At 39.7% G+C, this 23,857-nt stretch overlaps 1 protein-coding gene across 2 annotated transcripts in view; it reads right to left on the bottom strand.

The window, feature by feature from the left end:
- Positions 1 to 1,431: 1,431 nt before the first annotated feature.
- pcsk1 (proprotein convertase subtilisin/kexin type 1) overlaps positions 1,432 to 23,857 on the bottom strand; it is an 84,337-nt gene continuing 61,911 nt past the window's right edge. For both annotated transcript variants that reach the window (XM_048528280.1, XM_048528281.1), the window contains exons 11-14: positions 16,926 to 17,083; positions 12,967 to 13,100; positions 9,981 to 10,142; positions 1,432 to 2,334 (exon numbers count right to left, since the gene is read on the bottom strand). In XM_048528280.1, coding sequence (XP_048384237.1) covers positions 1,957 to 2,334; positions 9,981 to 10,142; positions 12,967 to 13,100; positions 16,926 to 17,083 — 832 coding nt within the window. In that variant the 3' untranslated portion in view covers positions 1,432 to 1,956. The remainder of the gene's footprint in view (positions 2,335 to 9,980; positions 10,143 to 12,966; positions 13,101 to 16,925; positions 17,084 to 23,857) is intronic.

Here is a 23,857-nt window from a genome sequence, read left to right as displayed (position 1 = left end):
CATCTGTTGTCACTATTAGGGTGCTACCCCTTCTCACTGGTTAAAAAATTAGCTGTTCTGCTTGAAATTTTCATTCAATATTTTGTCATAACTATTTTGGGTAACTATCAACACCAACAGTAAGTAACATTTCACCACTTTACCTCCCAGCTTTCCAAAGTATTAAGGATGGTATGTATCTTATGCAGTATGCTGCTTTATTTTAATATAGGAATAAAAGGATTTTGAACATTAAAACTGCATCCGGTAATAAACTTCTGGAAATTTAGAAATTGTTTGAAGATGTAAATAGACAAATGAAAAAGACAAAATCTGGCATTTGTAAAGGTATTCCAGTGATTTTGTGCATATTTTTAAAAAATTCCCTATGAAGTTATTACTGCTTTAAACCTTCTTCTGGAAAACCAGTGAGACCACTCCTCACTTAGTAACTTGATTATTTTACCTATTATCTCATGGACTAATCACATGTGACATCCAAATTACTCAGTAGAGACAATATAAATTGAGTTGTGTGCTTACTAAGGCAATGGCTGTTTGTTCTGAATTTTGAAGCTCAATTCCACCTTTGGTCTTCACAGTCAGTAAATTAAACATCCAGTAGCAATGTAAGTAGGAACTAACTTTTTCCACTTTGGTCCAAGATGTGTCTGACTCTCAACTTCACTGTAGCAAAGCATTTCAATTGCAATTACAATGATTTTGCCTGCTTTGAGTTAGATTGTTTTGGTAATATCAATTACTGCCACAGAGTATGGAGGGTGATATAAGTTCCTTAACCAATATTTGGGGACTGACAATTCATTTCATGTAGCACCTTCCAACAGAAAAGGGAGAGAGGAAAAGAAAACTCTTTCCCCATCGATTTAGATTGAATTTGACTCCAAGTTTCAGATGTGTTAAGATGGTGTGCCACTGGTTGAGCAGTCCAATCCCCAACAAATTGTAATTTTAATCATGGAAACATTTGTTATGTAAGTAGACAATCACACATTGGCTGGTAAAAATGAATTTTATCTAATGAGTAAATGACTTTAAAACTCAAAAATGTTAGAAGGTTTATGAATGTTAATATGTCATTTCTTAATCAATAATATTTGGGGTTGTCTAGCTCATTTCTTTCTTTGAATTATTCCTTGGTTTCTACCCATGTCCAAAAGTGACTTGTGCCCTACATCAAATGAAATGGTAAAGATCAGTCAGGCTATGAATCTTCCTTTAATTTAAAACCATTGCTCTGATTTTAGAAAATAGGAAGATTTTATCTCTGTTGGAACGGAATGCTTTATGATCAAGACGCACTTTTGTTTAATGAATAGCTGAATTAAAATTCATTCTAATAGCAACAGTAAATCAGAACAGTAAATTACTCTGGGACTTGTCTATTTGTTTGGAATTCAATGATATAAACAACAAAAATCATGGTCAAGACAAATGCAAGCTGGCTTTATGATGAAGTATTTTGTGTAAAAATTATGATAGATTGTCAAGCTTTCCACATCATCAAACAATTAATCAAGTAAACAACCATCTTGTGAAACTAGGTCTAAATAATCTGTCCATTCATTAGCAAAATAAAATCTTTGTTAACAAAAGGTCTATGATCATTACTATAAAGTATTAATGATTTGTTTACAAACAATTAACTGATATTTTGGATTCTATTAGACTATATTTTACTGTTATGATGCTTCAGATCTTTGGATGTGGTTTTAATATTTATGTTCAGGTCCACAGCCTACACTTTTGTACCATGAAGCAAAATCTACTGTACATAGCCACACGATAATTCATGGATATCGTGAAAATTATACCATCTACAAATAAATAATGAAAATATATTTAAATGCTTTATCAAGATAATTTCTTGTCAAATTCATTTACTTCTTTACACAGAATCACAAATATACAAAGACAATACTCTATTTAACACAAAACCTGCTCACAACCAAATAATTATTGACTCTCTGCCAATATCTCTAATAAAGCTTGCAGCAATGTATCATCTCTATGCTTAATAGGTTTGGCATCATAAAGTTGGTCACTGTATTCATTTACTTCGCTTTCCTCCAAGCCTTTCAAATGAAGCTGTTTGTTTAGTTTTCCAGTGGCTTGGTAGAAGTTCTGATGAGGTAATTTCATATCCTCATGGGACCTGCTGGAATGGAAAAATTGCAGAGCTCTATTATCTTGATTTTGTTGGTCATATGGCTTTTCAGCAGAATTAGCACGTAAGGCTACTTCTTCTTTAGTGTCTTCCATGTTGACATTTTCTTTGCTGGTGTTCCCCGTTCTGTACGGATTTCTAGGATCAACATCCCTGAAAATGTCATCCTGCAACAGAAAAATGGAGAATGCAAAATAATTTAACTGCTTCCTTTAAACTTGCTCAATAAACAGAAGCATTTATTTATGTGACTAAAATAAATTGGCATTAATATATTTTTCAAATAGTGTTATGAGAATTTTAATAGCGCTCTAAACGGGCAAGCACAACTTCCATTTCGCAGCTCCTTTAATATTGTGCAAGAGTTGCAACCGAATTAGTGGATTCAAACACTGGTAGAACCCCTTGTAATTGAGAGCTCAACTGAGAAATAACAAAAACTACTATTCGTGTAAGAAAATAATTATAAATTGTTAAGTGGAAAATCATGGGCTTTGCATATGCAAGTTACTGGTGTGAATTCCAGATGGGGTTACATGCCACAAACAAAAGAACATTCCTTTTAAAAGCCTGAAAAAAAATTTAGAAATCTGTTGCAAATATATGGTATCCAATCATAGTAGTGTAGTTAGAATGACTTTGCAATCATACAAGATTCTGATGGAATGGGCAGCAATCACTAATTCTTAGTGAAAGCATTGGAGCCAAATGGTTAAGGTGCACTTAGAACTTGTAAATTTCCATGTGGTTCCCTAATCTTTTGCCATAACTTTGAGACTTGTGCTCTAGGGAATAACAAAGAACAAAGAAAATTGCAGCACAGGAACAGGCCCTTCGGCCCTCGAAGCCTGCGCCGATCCAGATCCTCTATCTAAACCTGTCACCTATTTTCCAAGGACCAGTATCCCTCTGCTCCCTGCCCATACATGTATCTGTCTAGACACATCCTAAATGACGCTATCGTGCCCACCTCCACCACCTCCGCTGGAAACACTTTCCAGGCACCCACCACCCTCTGCGTCAAGAACTTTACACACATATCTTCCTTAAACTTTTCCCCTCTCACCTTGAAATCATGACCCCTAGTAATTGAGTCCCCCACTCTGGGAAAAAAGCTTCTTGCTATCCACCCTGTCTATACCCGTCATGATTTTGTAGGCCTCAATCAGGTCACCCCTCAACATCCGCCTTTCTAATGTAAAGAATCCTAATCTACTCAACCTCTCTTCATAGCTAGTGCCTGGTGAACCTCCTCTGCACCCTCTCCAAAGCATCCATATCCTTTTGGTAATGTGATGACCACAACTGTATGCAGTATTCCAAATGTGGTCAAAACAAAGTTATATACAACTGTAACATGACCTGCCAACTCTTGTACTCAGTGCCGTGTCCGATGAATGAAAGCATGCCATATGCCTTCTTGACCACTGTATCAACATGCATTGCCACCTTCAGGGGACGATGGACCTGAACACCCAGATCTCTCTGTGCATCAATTTTCCCCAGGGCTTTTCCTTTTACTGTTTAGTTCACTCTTGAACTGGATCTTCCAAAATACATCACCTCGCATTTGCCTGGATTGAACTCCATCTGCCATTTCTCCACCCAGCTCTCCAATCTATCTATATTCTGCTGCATTCTCCGACAGTCCCCTTCACTATTTGCTACTCCACCAATCTTAGTGTCATCTGCAAACTTGCGAATCAGATCATCTAATCCTTCCTCCAGATCATTTATGTATACCACAAACAACAGTGGTCCCAACACGGATCCCTGTGGAACACCACTGCTCACATTTCTCCATTTTGAGAAACTCTCTTCCACTACAACTCTCTGTCCCCTGTTGCCCAGCCAGTTCTCTATCCATCTAGGTTGTACACCCTGGACACCATGCGACTTCACTTTCTCCATCAGCCTACCATGGGGAACCTTATCAAACACCTTACTTAAGTCCAAGTATATGACATCCACAGCTCTTCCCTCATCAATCAACTTTGTCACTTCCTCAAAGAATTCTATCAAGTTGGTAAGACATGACCTTCCCTGCACAAAACCATGCTGCCTATCACTAATGAGTCCATTTTCTTCCAAATGTAAATAGATCCTATCCCTCAGAATCTTCTCCAGCAGCTTCCCTGCCACTGACATCAGGCTCACCAGTCTATAATTACCTGGATTATCCTTGCTACCCTTCTTAAACGAGGGGACATCATTAGCAATTCTCCAGTCCTCCAGGACCATACCGGTGTTCAAGGATGCTGCAAAGATATCTGTTAAGGCCCCAGCTATTTCCTCTCTCCATTCCCTCAGAAACCTGGGATCAATCCCATCAGATCTGGGGACTTGTCCACCCTAATGCATTTTAGTATACCCAACACTTGCCTCCTCCTTATCCCAGCTTGACCTAGGATAATCAAACTTCTATCCCTAACCTCAACATCCGTCATGTTCCTCTTCTCTGTCTCCTTGCATAACCTCCCTCCTTTGTCCTTGAGTGGGCCAACCCTTTCTCTAGCTACCCTCTTGCTCCTTATGTATGAATAAAAGGCTTTGAGATTTTCCTTAATCCTGTTTGCTAAAGATATTTCATGACTCCTTGTAGCCCTCTTAATTCCTCATTTCAGATTGGTCCTACTTTCCTGATATTCTTCCAAAGCTTTGTCTGTTTTCAGTTGCCTAGACTTCCTTTTTCCTTTTTGCTAGTCTCACAATTTAACCTGCCATCCATGGTTCCCTAATCTTGCCCTTTCTATCCCGAATTTTCACAGGGACATGTCTGTCCTGCACACTGATCAACTTCTCTTTAAAAGCCTCTTCTATATCAAATGTGGCGTTACCCTCAACAGCTGCTCCCAATCCACATTCGCCAGATCCTGCTGAATTTTGCTATACTTGGCCTTCCCCTAATTTAACACTCTTCTTCTGGGATCACTCTCATCTTTGTCCATCAGTACTCTAAAACTTGTGGAATTATGATCACTATTCCACTACTGAAACTTCAATCACCTGGCTGGGCTCATTACCCAACACCAGGTCCAGTATGGCCCCTTCCTGAGTTGGACTATTTACATACTGCTCTAGAAAACCGTCCTGAATGGTCCTTACAAATTCTACTTCATCTAAAACCTGAACACTAAGTGAATCCCAGTCAATGTTGGGAACATTAAAATCTGCCATTACCACCATCCTATTGCTCCTACATCTTTCCATCATCTGTCTACATATTTGTGCCTCTATCTCACGTTCATTGTATGGAGGTCTGTAGTTCAGCCCCAACATTGTTCCTGCACCCTTCCTATTTCTGAGCTCTGCCAATACTGCCTCACTGCTCGAGTTCTCCATAGTGCCCTCCTTCAGCACAGCTGTGATATCCTCTTTGACCAGTAATGCAACTCATCCACCCATTTTACCTCGCTCTCTACCCCACCTGAAGCTTCTATATCCTTGGATATTTAGTTGCCAATATTGCCCTTCCTGCAACCAAGTTTCAGTAATAGCAATAACATCCTACTCCCAGGTACTAATCCAAGCCCTGACTTCATCTGCCTTACCTACTACACTAATCGCATCAAAATAACTCAGACCATCTGTCCCTTTGCATTCATCATCTGCTCTCTACCTACAATTCCGCTTATTCACACTGACTTCATTATCTGGTTCTTTTCATATACATCAAAGCACTAGATACCATGAAAAAGTTAGGACCTAACTATGATGTTGACCAGCTTCACTCACTTACCTTTCAGTTATATGAGTGGCACTGGTGCTTCTGACCAGATAGTTAGGACTTTACCGTAACATTTCTAATGTTAATACAGGCTTTAAAAAAATTAGATTACTAAAATATTAGAATCTCAATAATTCTAACAACGAAGCCGGAGAAATAATAACGAGGAGCCAGGAAATGGCAGAGGAGTTCAAGAAATACTGTACATCAATCTTCATGATAGGGGATATTCCAAAAATTCAAAATAATCAACGGGCCTGGGTTAGGGAGAATAAACACAACAACCATCACCAAAGAATAAGAATTAGAGAAACTAAATGGGGCTAAATGCTAATAAGTCTCCTGGACCTGATGAGTTGCATCCTAAGACTTTAAAAGCACTATAGAGATAGTGAATATACTAATTTTACAAGAATCTTTAGATTCTAGAAAAAGTCCCAGAGGATGAGAAAACTGTTAATGTAACACCTTAATACAAAAGGAATGAGACAGACAAACTATAGGGCAAATTTTTAATTCATTTTTGTGGGATGTGAGCATCTCTGGCTGGTCAGAATTTATTACCCACCCTTAGTTGCCCTTGAGAAGGTGGTGGTGAGTTGCTTTCCTGAACCACTGCAGCCTGCCTCCTACAGGTTGACCTACAATGCCGTTAGGGAGGTAATTCCAGGATTTTGACCCAGCAGCAGTGAAAAATGGCCAAGTTAGGATAGTGAGTGGCGTGGACGGGAACTTAATGGTAGTGGTGTTCTCATAAATCTGCTGCCCTGGTCCTACTAGATAGTAGTGGTCATGTGTTTGGAAGGTGCTGTCTGAGGATCCTTGGTGAATTTCTGGTAGATCTTGTAGATAGTACACACTGCTGCTACTGAGCATCGGTGATAGAGAGAGTAGGTGCATGTGGATGCAGTGCCAATCATGCAGGCTGCTTTGTCCTGGATGGTGTCAAGCAACTTGAGTGCTGTTGGGGCTGCACTCACCCAGGCAAGTGGGGAGTATTCCATCACACTCCTGACTTGTGCCTTGTAGATGGTGGACTGGCTTTGAGGAATCAGGAGGTGAGTTACTCGCCGTAGTATTCCCAGCCTCTGACCTGCTCTTGTAGCCATTGCCTTTTTGTGGTGAGTCCAGTTGAATTTCTGATCCATGATAACTCCCAGGATGCTGACAGTGGGGGATTCAGTGACCATTAATGTCAAGGGGCAGTGGCTAGATTTCCTCTTATTGGCATTGGTCATAGCCTGGTATTTGTGTGGCACAGACGTTGCTTACCACTTGTCAGCCCAAGCCTGGATGTTACCCAGATCTTTTGCATTTGAACACAGACTGCTTCAGTATCTGAGGAGATACATAAGGTGCCAAACGGTGTGCAATCATCAGTGAACATCCTCAATTCTGATCTCATGATGGAGGGAAGGTCATTGACAAGCAGTTGAAGATGGTTGGGCTGAAACACTACCCTGAGGAATTCCTGCGGCTGAGATGACTGACCTCCAACAAGATCAACTATCTTGCAATGCGTCAGGTATGACACTAACCATTGGAGAGTTTGCTCTGATACTCATTGATTCCAGTTTTGCTAGGGGTCCTTGTTGTCAAGGACTGACATTCTCACCTTGCCTCTGGAATTCAGCTCTTTTGTCCATGTCTGAACCAAGGCTGTAATGAGGTCAGGAGCTGAGTGGTTCTGGTGGAACCCAAACTGGGCGTCACTGAGCAGGTTATTGCTGAGCAGGTGATACTCTGTTGATGACATTTCCCATCACTTTACTGATGATCAAAGGGAGACTGATGGGGTAGTAATCGGTCGGGTTGGATTTGTCCTGCTTTTTATGTACAGTACATACTTGGGCAATTTTCCACATTGCCAGGTGATGCCAGTGTTGTAACTGTACTGGAACAGCTTGGCAGGGGAGTGGCAAGTTCTGGAGCACACGTCTTCAGTACTACAGCCAAAATGTTGTCGGGGCTTGTAGCCTTTGCAGTAACCACTGTCTCCGACTGTTTCTTGATATCAAATGGAGTGAATCAAATTAACAGAAGACTGCTGTCTGTAATTTTGGGGAGCATTGGAGGAGGCCAAAATGGATCAGCCACTCAGCACTTCTGGCTGGAGATTGCTGCAATTACTTCGGCCGTATCTTTTGCACTGACATGTTGGGCTCTCCAATACTTGAGAATGGGGATATTTGTGGAGCCTTCTCCTCCAATGAGTTGTTAAATTGTCCACCACCATTCATGACTGAGTGTGGCAGGACTGCAGAGCTTAAATCTGATCCGTTGGTTTTGGGGTTGCTTAGCTTTGTCTATCATTACTGTTTATGTGGTTTGGTGTGCAAGCAGTCCTGTTTGGTGGCTTCACCTGGTTGACACTCATAGTCAGGTATGCCCAGTGCTGCTCCTGCCATGCCCTCCTACATTCTCCATTGAACCAGGGTTGATTCCCTGGCTTAATGGTAACGGTTGAGTGGGTGATATGCTGGGCCGTGGGGTTACTGATTGTACTAGAGTACAATTCTGTTGTTGTTGATGGCCCACAGCACGTCATGGATGCCCAGTCTTGAGTTGTGAAATCTGTTTGAAGCCTGAACCATTAATGTAACACCTGCCATTAGGAAAATGCTACAGTCTATTGTAAAGGGTGTAATAGAAAAGCATTTAGCAATACATAGTAAGATCAAGCAAATGCAGCATTGCTTCATGAAGAGGAAATAATGACTGACAAATTTACTAGAATTCTTTGAGGAATTGAAACATATAAAATTCTTAAAGGGCTTAACAGTGTAGACGTTAAGAAGTTGCTTCCCTTGTTGGAAAGTCTAAGACCCAGAGGGCACCATCTCAGAGTAAGGGTTCACCCATTTAAGACTGAGATGAAGAGAATTTTTTCCTCTCAGAAGATTGCCAATCTGTGGACTTCTGTACTGCAAAGGGTTGTTGAGTCTGGGTCACTAAAAATACTCAAGGCTAAAGAGTGGAATCAAGGGTTAGGGGAATGAGGCAGTAGAGTGGAGATACGGATTGTTGGATTATGGAGTCATAGAGCTGTGCAGCAAGAAACAGACCCTGTGGTCCAATTCATCCATGTCTCCCAGATATCCTAAATCAATCTAGTCCTATTTGCAAGCATTTGGCCCCTATCCTTCTAAACCCTTCCTAGTCATCTACCCATCCAGATGCCTTTTAAATGTTGTTATTATACCAGCCTCCACCACTTCTTCTGGCAGCTCATTCCATACACACATCACCCTCTGTGTGAAAATGTTACCCCTTAGCTCCCTTTTATATCTTCCCCTCTCACCTTAAATCTATGTCCTCTAGTTTTAGACTCTGCTGCCTGGGGAAAAGACCCTGGCTATTCACCTTATCCATGCCCCTCATGATTTTATAAATCTCCATAAGGTCACCCCTCAGCCTCTGATCCTCGAGGGAAAATAACCCAGTCTTTTTAGCCTCTACCTATAGCTCTCCAACCCTGGAAACATCCTTGTAAATGTTTGCTGAGCCCTTTCAATTTTCACAACATCCTTCCTACAGCAGGGAGACCAAAAATGAATGCAGTATTCCAAAAGTGGCCTAACCAGTGTCCTGTACAAACACAACATGACCTCCCAACTCCTATACTCAATGCACTGACCAAAAAAGGCAAGCATAACGAACGCCTTCTTCACTATCCTGTCCAAGTATGATGCTACTTTCAAGATCAGCATGATCTAATTGAATGGTAGAACAAACTTGATTGATTGAATTGATCTATTCGCCCTTCTACATCTTATGGCCTTCTGAGATTCTACAGTATGTAGTTAGAAGATGAAATGAATTCCCTGTTAGAAATGATGCAAGTTAAAATGCTTAATGACCAGCTTTTCTATAATGCTACTAAAATATCCAATGAATCATGGAATTCTGTAGTACAGAAGTAGGCCATTTGGGGATTCATGGTGCTGCTGGTCCTTTGAAAGTGTTGAAATTTACTTGTTGGAACATGTCTTTCATAAAATGTTCCCTGCAATTATGTTTTATTCAACATGGTTGAAAAAGTATTTTATCAGAAGGCTGGTCTCATTCTCACGATATGCTACTTACCTCTATAAGTTCATCCATGGTTTCCACACCTCTCCTGTCATTCTGCACAGCATTATAAGGAGTGTATACCCTTGGCTTCTGCATATGCTGTGGCTTGGTGGAGGTACCATGTAAAATCAGTTTCCAGTCAATGATTTCCCCTTTGTTTTCCATTCTTCCAGACTTGAGAGACCAATATGGATGTTTTCAAAAGGAAAATTACATTTTAACTGTATTAATAAAAAATTCTCACATCCATCTATTCATGAAATATAAATTCTATATGTCAAAATATAGATATCATTGATCGACATGCAGATTGAAGAATGCCTGTCTTGTTTAAGTAAACAGGTTTGTTTGCTATTGTAGTTCAATCAATATTATATTCAATAAATAATGTGAATTTTTCCTTCAACTTGATTTTTGTTACCTGATCAGATGCTCCTGGACCCTGCAGAAAATTGCAGGAAATATTTAACCATAAAACACATATACGATACAGCAAAGGTCACATTTATGCTTTGAATTAGGGCCTTTCTATTGCTGTAAAAGATGTAATATAAATGCAAGTTCAATTCTTTCTCAGCGGTGAAGTTTGAAAATTTTGGAACACTTGCCATGATCTGACTCACACAACCATTGTCAACCATACAAAATACTGCTTCACAAAATTGATGTTGCAGTGTACACCCATAAGACTGATGTATTATTTCACTCAGTCCTATATGTTAGCTTTGACGTAAAGTCTCTACATTGTGAGTAAAAGTGTTGTAAGTGCTATTCCTGAATGATTAAACTCCAATTTTTGAGCAGCAGGTTTGGGATAGCCCTTGCTTCATACATTTTCAGTTCCATAGAAATAACTGCCCATTTAAATTCTTAGCTGGCTTCATTTAAATCCCATTTTGATATCCTCACCATCTGGAAACCAAATTGTGCAGAGATGACCAGGTCAGAGCAGGGTTAAAGAACAGTCAAACTGTTCATGAGCTTTCAAACATTTGATCAAATCAAACTTTCAAAGGACTCTCAAACTATCATAAAACTCTCATACTTCCCAGAGACTTACCATTAGCTTGAAAATCTCTATTACTGGACTAGTGTTTCATGCCTGATTTCAAAAGGGTATGTTATCACAGTGGGGTAACTTTCATTTTAATCTGATTGACAGCTACAAGTGGCTTTGGACTCTGTAAGGGTCTATGAATTCCCATGCTTCTTACACTTAAGTAAATGTTTATTTTAATAAGGCTTTAGTGAAGTGAAGAAATTTCAATATAGTACACATGTTTTTATTAATGAATGTATTTTTCTCATTCAAGTGAAGTCTGCAAGAAAATGTTCAAACTTTATTTTCCAGAACTTTACCTTTTCTCCTCTGAACTGTGTCTAGAGATTTGTCCGTGGTGGGTATCAGAGATATAATCATGGTAGATAAAGGGTGGCTGAGTTGATATGAGTTGGTACCAAGTTGGTGTCAAGGATTAAAGAGATCCAAGGGTATAGTGGCATGAAGTAGCGTGGAGGGTACGAGGTGGTATGAATGGCATAGTTGAGGCATGGACCATATGTGGAAGGGGATTGTGAACAGTGAGGGCTGAGACGATGTGTTTAGTTTTGTTCTTCTTTCATTAAAATGCTGCACGATGTCAATTCATGCAGGATCAGACTATACCCAATGGCTATTGTTTTGATTTGCCTAGGCCATCTCCCAAGGAGCCCCACCACCCCAGATAAAAATCCAACTTCCTGTGCCAGTTTCCCTGTGTTCGATTTTGTGGACCCAAGAGATGCCCCATCTCTGCGCTCCCCAGAAATGCAAATCAGGGCATCAGTCTCAACTAGGTATCTCTGTAATACAGAGAACAGTCATTTCCCCATAGAGAGGGTAGAAAATTAGCTTAGCTATTGGACAGTTGCTCCTATATATCTTCTACAAACTATATAAAACCAAAGGACAAGGACATGGAACTGCAATCAGAAAGGGCTGTAGACATGTTGCTGACAATTTGTTATGGAACATTGCATTCAGAAAATGTTCAATAAATAACTGAGTTTCAGTCATGCAATATGAATTTATAAATACTTAACTCCCATCTGGCATTGTAAATAAAGTATAGTCATTTTATTGGGGATGAATTCCCATGTTGCAGTTCCACTCATTTGTGGTAATTTCAAATGAAAGTCTGCAAGAACCCCAAAAGAATTGGTCAAGACAATAAATGCTCATCAGGCCACCAATATTCACAAGCCAAGAGCTATTAATTACATAAATAAATACAGTGGATGGAGTATGAGAGAACATTTTCAGGTAATGTTATAAGCTTTGATAATAAGTCGAGATGAAATCATTGAAATCACGTAGTTGCTCCTGGTTGGCTTCCTGTTTTACTTTTAAAGTGCAATTTTCTGTCCTCATTGGGAACCTTATCCACTGATAGCACACACTGAAAATTCAGGTCCATTCATCATTCTCAGGCCATTTGATAAAATACAAATGTAGTGTGCTCCGAATGGTCTAAAGTATACTTCAGAGAGCTAACCCTCTTGTTCAGATTATGAAATTAGAAAATTACCTCTTTCGTATTTGTTATTCAATGTGATATATTTGATGTTAGGATCCCTTGCCATTTAATACTATATCCTGAAAGATATCATACACTTCTGTGACACCATTACTGTAAGATTACCAAAAATCATTTGCAATAGAATACAGTAAAATTTCCATTGCATTTATTATTTAAAGGATTATTCATATGCGATGTCTCATATTGTCTATCTATTATTGATTACAAGCAGCTTCTAGAAATACCACAATAGTGATCTCATGGTGCATCTGCAATTATAGTTCAGGTACTTGTGCTTTTTAAATATCAGTTCTTCACCTCTAATACCACTGATCACTCAGTGCTATTATTAAAGTCCATGATAAGTTTAATGTTCTAAAATACAAGTCACAAAAATGCACAAACACAAAAATAAACTAGACGCAAATACCAACACTTACCACATCAGTAATCCTCAAAAGCCATGTGCCCAATGGATCCTCTCCCCAGGTGTGCACTGACATAAAGGCCCAGTTCTTAAAACCATTTGGTGAGGAGTCCCTTTCACGTTCTGCTAAGAGCACAGTGTTGGTTCCTACAGTCAACAAAACAAAGTATAGTTAGAGGCTCTCTGGGCTGTAGTTTTGGATCCTGCCAAATTGGGAACAGAGGAAGGTGAGTTCTAAATTCATGAAACTGATCAGTGTACAGTTTTCTAAATAAATTTGAAGTAAAGCCATCTTGGCAACATGGTTCAGGGCTTGGCAAATCCACAAAGGAAGCTCAACTCCAAATTCCTGCCTACCCCTCATTATTCTTTACACTGTGTCTATTCAAGAATATATCTATCTCTACTTCATATACTCTACTTGGAGCTCCTTTTGAGGAAGAGATTTCAAAACACTTATGATACTCAGAGAAAAGAAATCTACCTTATCTCTGTCGTAAATCAATAACCGTTTCTTTTGAAATAGTGGGAGGCACTTTTGGATTCTCTCTGAAGAGACAACATCCTTTCCACAGCTAACCTTGTCAAGACCACTGAGGATCCTTAACATTTCACTCAAGTTGCCTCTGATTCTTTGTAAGCCTCAACTGCTCAACCTTTCCTCAAAGGACTGCCTACCCATTCCAATTATTAGTCACTGATCACAAACAAATCTTCCTTAAATAATGAGACCAATAATGTGCAGAATATTCCAGATATGGTCTCACTGGTGATAATGGGAACCGCAGATGCTGGAGAATCCGAGATAATAAAATGTGAGTCTGGATGAACACAGCAGGCCCAGCAGCATCTCAGGAGCACAAAAGCTGACGTTTTGGGCCTAGACCCTTCATCAGAGAGGGGGATGGGGTGAGGGTTCTGGAATAAATAGGGAGAGAGGGGGAGGCGGACCGAAGATGGAGAGAAAAGAAGATAGGTGGAGAGGAGAGTATATGTGGGGAGGTAGGGAGGGGATAGTTCAGTCCAGGGAAGACGGACAGGTCAAGGAGGTGGGATGAGGTTAGTAGGTAGGAGATGGAGGTGCGGCTTGGGGTGGGAGGAAGTGATGGGTGAGAGGAAGAACTGGTTAGGGAGGCAGAGACAGGTTGGACTGGTTTTGGGATGCAGTGGGTGGAGGGGAAGAGCTGGGCTGGTTGTGTGGTGCAGTGGGGGGAGGGGACGAACTGGGCTGGTTTTGGGATGCGGTGGGGGAAGGGAAGATTTTGAAGCTGGTGAAGTCCACATTGATACCATTGGGCTGCAGGGTTCCCAAGCAGAATATGAGTTGCTGTTCCTGCAACCTTCGGGTGGCATCATTGTGGCACTGTAGGAGGCCCATGATGGACATGTCGACTAAGGAATGGGAGGGGGAGTTGAAATGGTTTGCGACTGGGAGGTGCAGTTGGTGTTCTCACTGGTGTCCTGTATAACTAAAGCATAACTTGCCCACTTTAGTGTGTAAAGACAGGGACATTTTGTTTGAGAGCTTTTTTAAAACAAAACAATAATGTTCTGAAATAAGAATGAGTTGTTTTAAAACATGTTTAAAGAATTGCTTCATGTTTTGAAAAGAAGTTGAGGTTCTCTGTGTACAGATACAGCTGTCTGGCGACAAGAAGTTGATTGGTCCACAGACAAATGACCAGTTATTGATGACAAAAGCCTTTTGCCTGCCAACACACATGTGATTGGTTCTCAGGTAACTGAACAGTTTATGGTTGGGAACAAGAGAGAGAAAAATGATTTGATCTCTATCAGTACAGAGGCTGTTCCCGGCTGTCAAAACCAGTTTAACGTTCCTTCAGCAATTCATAGATCATAAAATCCCGAAACAGACCCTCCAGCCCAACAAGTCCACACTGACCCTTGGAGCATCCCACCCAGACTTATCTCCTTTAACCCACCTAAGCTACACATCCTGAACACTATGGGCAATTTAGCATGGCCAAACTGCCTAGCCTGCACATCTTTGGACTGTGGGAGGAAACCCACGCAGACACAGGGAGACTGTACAAATTCCACACAGACAGTTGTCTGAGGGTGGAATTGAACCTGGGTCCCTGGTGCTGTGAGGTTGCAGTGCTAACCACTGAGCCACTATACCAAACCAAATTGCAGCAAACACCCACCGCCATGACTCAGATGTTTGCAGTTCTTGTAAGCTGTGACATTTAAACATTAAGTCAGGGATCTTTTAAAAGCAAACAAGCAGCCTTGCAACTCTTGCCATCCAGAACATCTGGAGAAAAACAATTGAGAAGCAACCAGCGTATAAAACATGAGGATTATCTCAGAAACCCATGAATAGAAATCACTGAACCTCGTTCCAAATTTCTTTCACTCATAACTTATGTTTCCCTTCTGATTATATGTCTGTTTGTACAGGGGATTAAAGTTTTAATTAGTAGTGTTTATGCTGCCAGTTTTGATTTGTATATCTGTAGCAAGAGTCTGATTACTGGCAATAAAATGTAACTCCTGTTCAGTACAGAAATCTGGCCCATGCTTTCTAGCAAGCTGGGTGTGACGATCAGATAAATTAGGAAGTTCTGTCATTTTAAAATTGTGAACTTTTGTGACAACTCTGGGAATGATGGGGATTGATTTCCAGTGCACTACCCCAATGAGTTGTAACAAGTATTCAATTCCTCTCAGAGTAAATGATAACATTCCATTCACTTTCCTCATTGCTTGATTTAACGTGGAAACTAGCCTTTGGTGTTCATACACAAAGACATCCAGATCCCCCTGCATCACAGAACTCAGCAATTCCTCACTATTTAGATAATACTTCTTTTATATTTCTGCCAAAATTGATAATTTCACATTTTTGTGCATTATACTCCATTTGCTAGACCTTTGCCTGTTCAATTAACCCATCTGCGTCCATGAGGTGGACAGGCAATTTGGCTGATTAGGAGCTTTGTTAAATGTAAGCATTAGAGACTGACTGGGAAGCTCCAGTTGGGTAGCCACTTCCCGATGCAATGAGAGAGCGATGTTGAAGTGCTTATTCAATTATTTATCTTGTACTACAATCAAATATTCTTCTAAAGCTGGGAGCTGCCTGATTGACTTTGCCATTCCTTGGGATACCAGCCTCACTTATTTGGGCAGATAATGAATCTCCAGTGACCCTGGAGATGATTCCAGGGAAGTAATAGTCTTGTTACTGTTTCCTGACCCTAGTGTAAAAATTAAGCACCCAATTATTGTAATAGGGACACTCAGGCATGAGCAAGAAAGGCTCACAGATAGTCCTGTTAAGAAATACGTATAATAAAGAAAACGTTACAGAGGCCCTCTACGTCTCCTCATACTTGTGGCAGAAGAAGTAAAATTAATGAATGGGAGTTGATAGTCTATTTGCTGCTGAGCTGGTGGCACCACTGCCATCTTTGTTGTCAAGTGCTTTTACACAATTGGAAGTGAATCAGGCATTTCTCTGGTCAGCAGCAGAGTTCCCAGGTCGTGTGAGGCAGATGCTCAGCTCTGAAAGCTGTTGTGGGAAGCAATGGCCACAGGTAGTATTGCCATAGGCCCTAAGAAGATCCCTGCTGCAGGACCCAGAACACAGGTAAGCAGGATGAGTTTACTGGGACAGTTAAATAGACACCAACAAAGTGGGGAGCAGGACAGCTTAAAGGAAAGGGGCCTTTTCTGTTGAGAAGACCACTTTATTGAGCACAAATAGTCAGAGCTACAATACACTCCAGCGAGTGAGCATTCAGGTTCCAAAACAAGAAATCCCAAACATACATAAAATCCATTTCCAATGCTAAGCAGTGCAGCATCAGACTTGCTGTAAACATTGAGCACTCCTGATGCATAACCAGATGCAGAGATAGACACTTCATAATGCATCGACCAACACAGTTTCATAATACTCATTTCAGTTATGCAAATCCTGTGCAGAATGCAGAGTTGACTTACCTGCAGGAGATGTCAGAGTGATGTGAAGGTCTCCTCTCCGAGTATATTCAATTGTTGCTTCCAGTTGGACATGTTCCAAAGCTTTAATATTATTGTCTTGCCCTTCACAAGCTGTGGTGGGGATTTCTATAGTAATCTCTCCACCAGCTTTCAAGGCCCTGCAAAAGTGTATTGAATGGTTGACATAAGACAATAATCAACAGATAAGATCCAGGATTCATGTTGCATGTCCATCATTTATTTTCCCTGAAACATTTCCTAAAACTGAATTCAGAATGTCACCTTGCTTGCAACTTAATACGCATGCAAGGTAAGTTATTGAAATAGAAAACAAGGCTTTTCATCACAAACTTTAATAAAAGCACAATTTCTCTCACTGAGAATCTGTCAACATAGCATTTAATCTTTTCAGCAGCTAAACCAAAACAACCAGAATTTGACCATTTTAATCCACGGTAAGAGGTTAAAGGATTATCAAAATATTTCATATCCATGGCTTACACGCCTTTATCTCCGAGAGATTTCGAACAATTTATATAGTTAAAATAATGAATTTAAAATACAAAAAGAAATTGGCCAAACAAAAACAAAATATTAAGGATTTCACGCACAAATTACCTCCCACTTAAAGTGATTTTCTGCATTTAATAATGCTAGTTTAATAAAAACATTGTGCTAGAAACTGGCTATGTCCCCAAATTAAAACCAGGTTATCATGTTTCTGCTAATTATATCCATTTGTGAGCTTCCAAGATAAGTTACAAGAGGAAGCTGTTTTTTGGGTGCAAGGGCACTAATAGGCACATTTTTAAAGTTTTTAGCAACTTTTTTTAAAAAGAAGCTTCAGAGAACGTGATTACTGTACACCAATGGATCAAGCAAATGGTTTTATGTAGCATTTTTCAAGTCATTTTCCAACTTGTAACAATAAGTAATCACAGATGGTGTGCCAAACAATCTGATTTAAATAAGTACAGAATCTTAGAACTGATATGGAATGGAAGATGATCATTCAATGAACTGTGTCTGGACCAGCTCTTTGAATGTTCATTGTGACTTTGTGCTCTTTGCCTGTATATTATTCCTACGTCAATAATCATATAGTGCTCTCTCTCAATTGAACCTACCTCTACTACATTTCCAGGCCAGAACCATTCACTTCATGTAAAGTTCTCATCTCTCTAGCTCCTTTTGAAAAGTGCTTTAAACCTGTGTCTGCTCATTCTTGATTCTTTCACAAGTGGAAACTGTTTCCCAATAGGTACTCTATCCAGAAGTCTCATGACTTTGAAAACATTGATCAAATCTTCTTTTAACCTTCTCCTTTCCAAGCAACGTAATTCCAACTTCACCAGTCTCTTCTTGTAACTGAAGTATCTCATCACTGGAACCATTCTCATAAAGCACATCTGTGCTCTCTGTAATATTCACATCTTTCATTAAGAGCAGTGCACAGTATTGTATATAATATTACAGCTGAGATCTAAGTAGTGGCTTATACAGGTTCAGCATAATCTCCATTCTATTGTACTCTAAAGAATTGATTAATAAATCCTAGAAAGCTGCATGATTAATGAATTGTAATCTCTGATTGTCCAACTAACTTTAATGGCTTATGAGAAAATCTAACTAGGTCTCTCTGCTTCTGCATGTTGTTTATAGTAATACCCTTTATTATATACATGCTATGTTCTTTCTATCTCATACTTCTCTCCACATTGAAATTCATCTATAATCTATCCATCCACTCCACAAATTTGTCCAATGTCCTTTCGAAGTTTAACACTGTCCTCCTCATAGTGTAAAAAGCATACAAGAATTGATTCATCACAACTTTCAAATTGTCCTCTCTCATTTATAAAGTTTTCCAATGCCATGCTGTGACTTTTGGTCTCAAATGGACTGGTCAAACAGAAGATGAGGTTCTCTTATATTAATTCTTCATAAAAAGAGTAATGTTGTTCATCCACAGATGATTTTGCTTCCTATAAAGAAATATATTCTCTTTCAATGCTGACCTGATCTTCAAAGTTTTGTTCAAAGGCATTAGTGCCACAGTTTGGTGCTTGGAATGGTTAGCTTTGTTACTTGGTCTCTATGTTTGGTGTCCCTTTAGTCTGTAGCACATCCTCAATAAGTGACTTATTTTGCTACAAGAGTACATTGTTGGAAAAAGGCTGGAGAGCGCCATCTTTGCTGGTGTGATGTTTCAGAACCACACCTGTGACAAGATGTGGCTATATTAGGGTTTTATGCTGATGTTGCCATATGTGGTTTAGTGTTCAAATGAAGGTCTGTCTCCACTGGTTACTGTTCTTTAAGTAGTAAACACACTCTGCAGATTCTTCTGAATTAAACAGAACTTTTGCTGTGTAATACTACTTGAACAATTTTCGGGATTCTAGCCACTGCTATTTGAAGTGCCTATTCTGGAATTATATCGTCTTTCAACTGAAGTTCAACTGAAGATTGAAATATCTCAAACCAAAGACAAATCTGTTATAAATGAGTGCTTGTTGTATGAGTCTTAAGTTCTGAAAGTATTTGAAGCCATTGATTATTTTCTTGATTTGAAAGAATATTGTTGGAATTTTAATGTCCTTGTACTAATAGTCATTTAATTATCTGTGGTATTCTAAGTTGATTAATGTTGGCCTTGTAAGGTTTGTTGCTGTAGTGCTAAAACTGAAAGCTGTTTGCCATAATACTGTTTTAAATAATGTTTATGTTATAAAGTTCCATTTCGTTTTACCAATTTGATGTTTTCATACAGAAGAATAAAGATATTTTTCCAAGATTGGTGGAAGATTTCTTGAAAAAAGAAGATTTTTTTGAATTCTTCTCCTCTCCAGCAAATCTCAGATTTGTAACTTGATCTTCACTTCTGCCAAAATTTTCCAGGCAGCGAATCCTGCGCCTGTCCCACTTTTATCGTGAGGTTTGATGTCATACTGGGAGTTAAGAGTTTAAAACAGACTAGGTAAAGCAAAAGTTGAAGTCGAGAACTACCTTCAAGCTTAGAATTTAAAGTCATTCTATTTATTATGTATTAATACTAAATACTGTTATACTTGGTACTCATAGCTATATCAAGCACTGACTTAAATTACAAAAAGTTAAAATTAAATTGTCTTCCTGGTATTCACACCTATGTTGAAGTCTGGTTTGGTTTAGATTTCCGGAGGGTTCGAACTTTGCCCTCACTGTGCGATTTATAGTCAGTGATGTTCTCTCCATTAATTCATTTCTGGGGTTCCAAAGCTGTTACACAGTGGTCCACGCTTCCAGATCTTGATCATTAATAGAAGTCAGGAGAACCCAGGGACCCAGTACTAACCCCTTAGGAACTCCACTACAAAACTTACTAACTTTTCTCATGAGGCTGTTATCTGACATTGTACTATATGTCGTCTGTGAATTAAAGTACATCTTATCAAAAGCTTTATCTTCACCAAACCTCACTGTTACCTCTTCAAACAGATTCAGCAAGTTGGTTAAACATGATTTTCCTTCACAAATCAATGCTGTTTCTCTCTAGTTAAACCATATTTTTTAATATGACTATTATTTTTATTCAGCATTATATTTCTACAAGTTGCCCCACTACCGAAGTTAAACTGAGGGGTCTGCAATTGTTGGGCTTATCCTGAGAAATGTATGTGAACAAGGGTATAAGTTTTGGAATTTTCCAGTCCTCTGGCACCATCGGTGAGTCAGAGGAGGTCTGGAAAATTCTTGCCAGTACTTCTGCAATTTCCACTGTCCTTACTTTCAACATACATGGATGAATCCTATTTGATCCAGGTGACATACCAACTCTAAGTATCAATAGCTTATCCAATATTTCCTCATCAATTTTTAACCCTTTTAAAGACTGGATTTTTTTCCATGATGCAACAGTGCAGGTAACATCAAACCAAGAGATTAGCCCAGTTCAATGGAGAGTGCAGACAAGCCTGTTAGGAGCAGCAGCAGGCAAACATTAAAGTGAAGGTGCCAATCTGTTGAACCTATAAATCAGAACTACTACCATGCCAAACAACATAAGAATCAAGTAATAGAGAAAACTAAACCAACATATCAGCTCTAAGCTCTGAAGTCCTGCAAATTCAGTCGTGAATGGTGGTGGACAATTAAACAACTCACTAGATTCATAAATATCCCAGCTTTCAATGATGGAAGCAGCTGCACATCAGTACAAAACCCAAGAGTAAAGCAGTTGCAATAACCTTCAGCCAGAAGTATTCAGTGGATGATTAATCTCAGCCTAAACCAGAGGTTCCCAGGATTATAGTTGCCTATGGCAGGCAACCAGAATTTCAGAGTCACACTTGCTGACTGAATGGAGGTGTTCTGCAAGGTCATTATTATAATTCATGTATAGTGTTTCCAGTTCAGAGGAAACAACTTCATTACAAGTGAATACAGTTTACTAAATTAAAGAAAGCCCAAGTAAATCAATATTTCACCTGGAAAGAATGGTTTGAGCCCTTAATACTTTGAAGAGAGAAGTTAAAAGACCAGGCATTGCATCAGTTAAACTTGCTTGAGAAGATTCTGTGGAAAGCAGAGGGGACAATGCGAATGATTAAGAAGTGGACCAAGGTGTCAGAACAGGAACAGTCCTTTTGTTTCCTCCAAATGACAGGTACTGTGATGGGAACTTGTATACCTCCAAGCTATAGCTGCCTTTTTGTGTGAAATGTCCTTTGTCCCAGTCCATTTACTCCCTTTGTCCAATATATTGATGACTTGTCTCAGTCTCATTTTGTTGCTCTTGCCCACAAACTGGAAAATTTAACCAACTTTGTATTGACTTTCAACCTTTCTTTTGGCTTTACATCGACCAGCTCTGAAACTTCCCTTCTGTCATTTGACATATCTACTTCCATTTCTGGAAATAGACTTAAAAGCCATGTTCACTATAAACCCACTGACTATCACAATTAATTTGTCTATATTCATGTCCACTTTGCTTCCAGCAAAGACCCTATTCCATTCTCTTAGTTACTTCACCTCTGTCACATCTCATCTGACAAAGCTACTTTTCCTAATAGTGCTTTGGATATGTTTTCCTTTTCGATATCTAATTGTGTCCATTCCATTTCCCATACTTCTGCTCTCACTCCATCTCCTCCGCCTCAATTTTGTTTTGTGGAATACCCCAGTTCAGTGCACAATCTTAGCCATAATTTCCAGTAATCTGCCATTTTAGCTTTCCTCTCTAGTGCCGCTCTGAACTCTCTGCCTGCTACATTGTTTCAATGAAGCTCGATGTGAGCTCCAGAAACTGCACCTCAATTCTAAATTAGACAATTACAGCCCTCCAGACTCAGCAGTAATTTTACTAACCCCTGATCATAATCTCTGCTGTCTTTTTTTTGGACAGTTGATGTTGATGATGATTCTGCTACTTCTTTTCATAACTCCTCTCTTCTATCCCATCTTTTGTTTCCATTACCATTAACTGTTTGCCTTGCAACCTTCAACCCTTTGGTTATTTTGTGTCATGCTTTCACCATTGAGATGGGTGGCTGAAAATTTTCCAGCTTGATGCACCCACCTCAGAAAAATTGCCCTTGCATTTTACTCCAGAAGAATGAGAAGATTCTCAGGTGGGATACATAAGTGGAATGGGATACATGTGTAAGATCTGGTGAAGTTACTTTTCAAATGGCTACTGTAATCATCGTCAACATCACCATTGAGGGCTGTGAATGATAAATCCTTAAAAACCTGGCCTCATTCCATGACAATTGTCAAGGGCCGGAAAATGACTACCACCTTACAATGAAATTTGCCTCATCAGGAGCACACAGCCTACACCCTTTTCCCACAGCAGTGAAAATTGCAAGTACCTAGAATAGTGATGGGAATCCTGGAATTTGGTCTCATCCATGATTTTTAATGGACCATGATATTTCCCTAACTCCATAACAAATCTGGCCTTTAACCTTTCCTGTCTTCCTGTCACAGACCTTCCCTTTCATTCTTTGTTCCATGCCTCTTTCCTCTGCAATGCCAGGACACAAACTGAGTTGACAATGGTTTCTTTCTCCACAGCTGCTGCCTGATCTGTTGAGTACTTCCAGCATGTTCTGCTTTTATTTCAGATTTACAGTGTCGGCAGTATGTCATCTAATACTTCGCTTGGTGTCAAATTTTGTTTGAGAATGTTCATGTAAAATGCATTGGTATGTTTTACTACTGTAATTAAAAGCTGCTGTTGTTTGCATTTTCTTAAGCAGCCACGTCAAAATGAAAAGACATTACCAAATTTACAGGCAGAATCCTTGATATGTATGGACCGAATTGAGCAGCAGTTAGAGGCAATGAAGAATTTACAGGAGTTAGGGGGTGTGAGGGATGGCCATTGCAGGAAGGGAGATACACTCAAAAAAGACAGTCAGGTAGATGGGTTATCCCTGGGAAAGGAAGGAGAGGAGGGCAGGTAATGTCGGAGTCTCCTGTGGCTATCCCCATCTCAAACAAGTATGCTGTTTTGGAATATATAGAGAGTGATGGACTCTCAGGGGAATGTAGCACTGACAGCCAGGGCTCTGGTACCGGGACTGGCTCTAGTATTACAAAGGGTAGGACAGGTTCTAAGTGACTGATTGTAATAGGGGACTCTCCAATCAGAGGCACAGACAGACGTTTCTGCAGCTGACAGTGAGACATCAGAATGGTGTGTTCCCTCCCTGGTGCCATCATCAAAGGTATCTTGGAGAGGGTGCAAAATATTCTCAAAGGAGAGAAAGACCAGCAGGAGGTTGTTGTATACATTGGAACTACCAACATAGGAAGAGACAAGGATGAGATTCTGAGGAGAAAATAGAGGAAGTTAGGCAGGAATTTAAAAAGGAAATCCTGGAGGGTATTAATAACCGGGGATCACTCGCGGTATCATGATCTATTGAGGGTACGAATAG

The sequence above is a fragment of the Stegostoma tigrinum genome, chromosome 3 (assembly GCF_030684315.1).
Source record: "Stegostoma tigrinum isolate sSteTig4 chromosome 3, sSteTig4.hap1, whole genome shotgun sequence".
Taxonomy (NCBI): Eukaryota; Metazoa; Chordata; class Chondrichthyes; order Orectolobiformes; family Stegostomatidae; genus Stegostoma; species Stegostoma tigrinum.
This window is presented reverse-complemented; position numbering and strand designations above follow the sequence as displayed.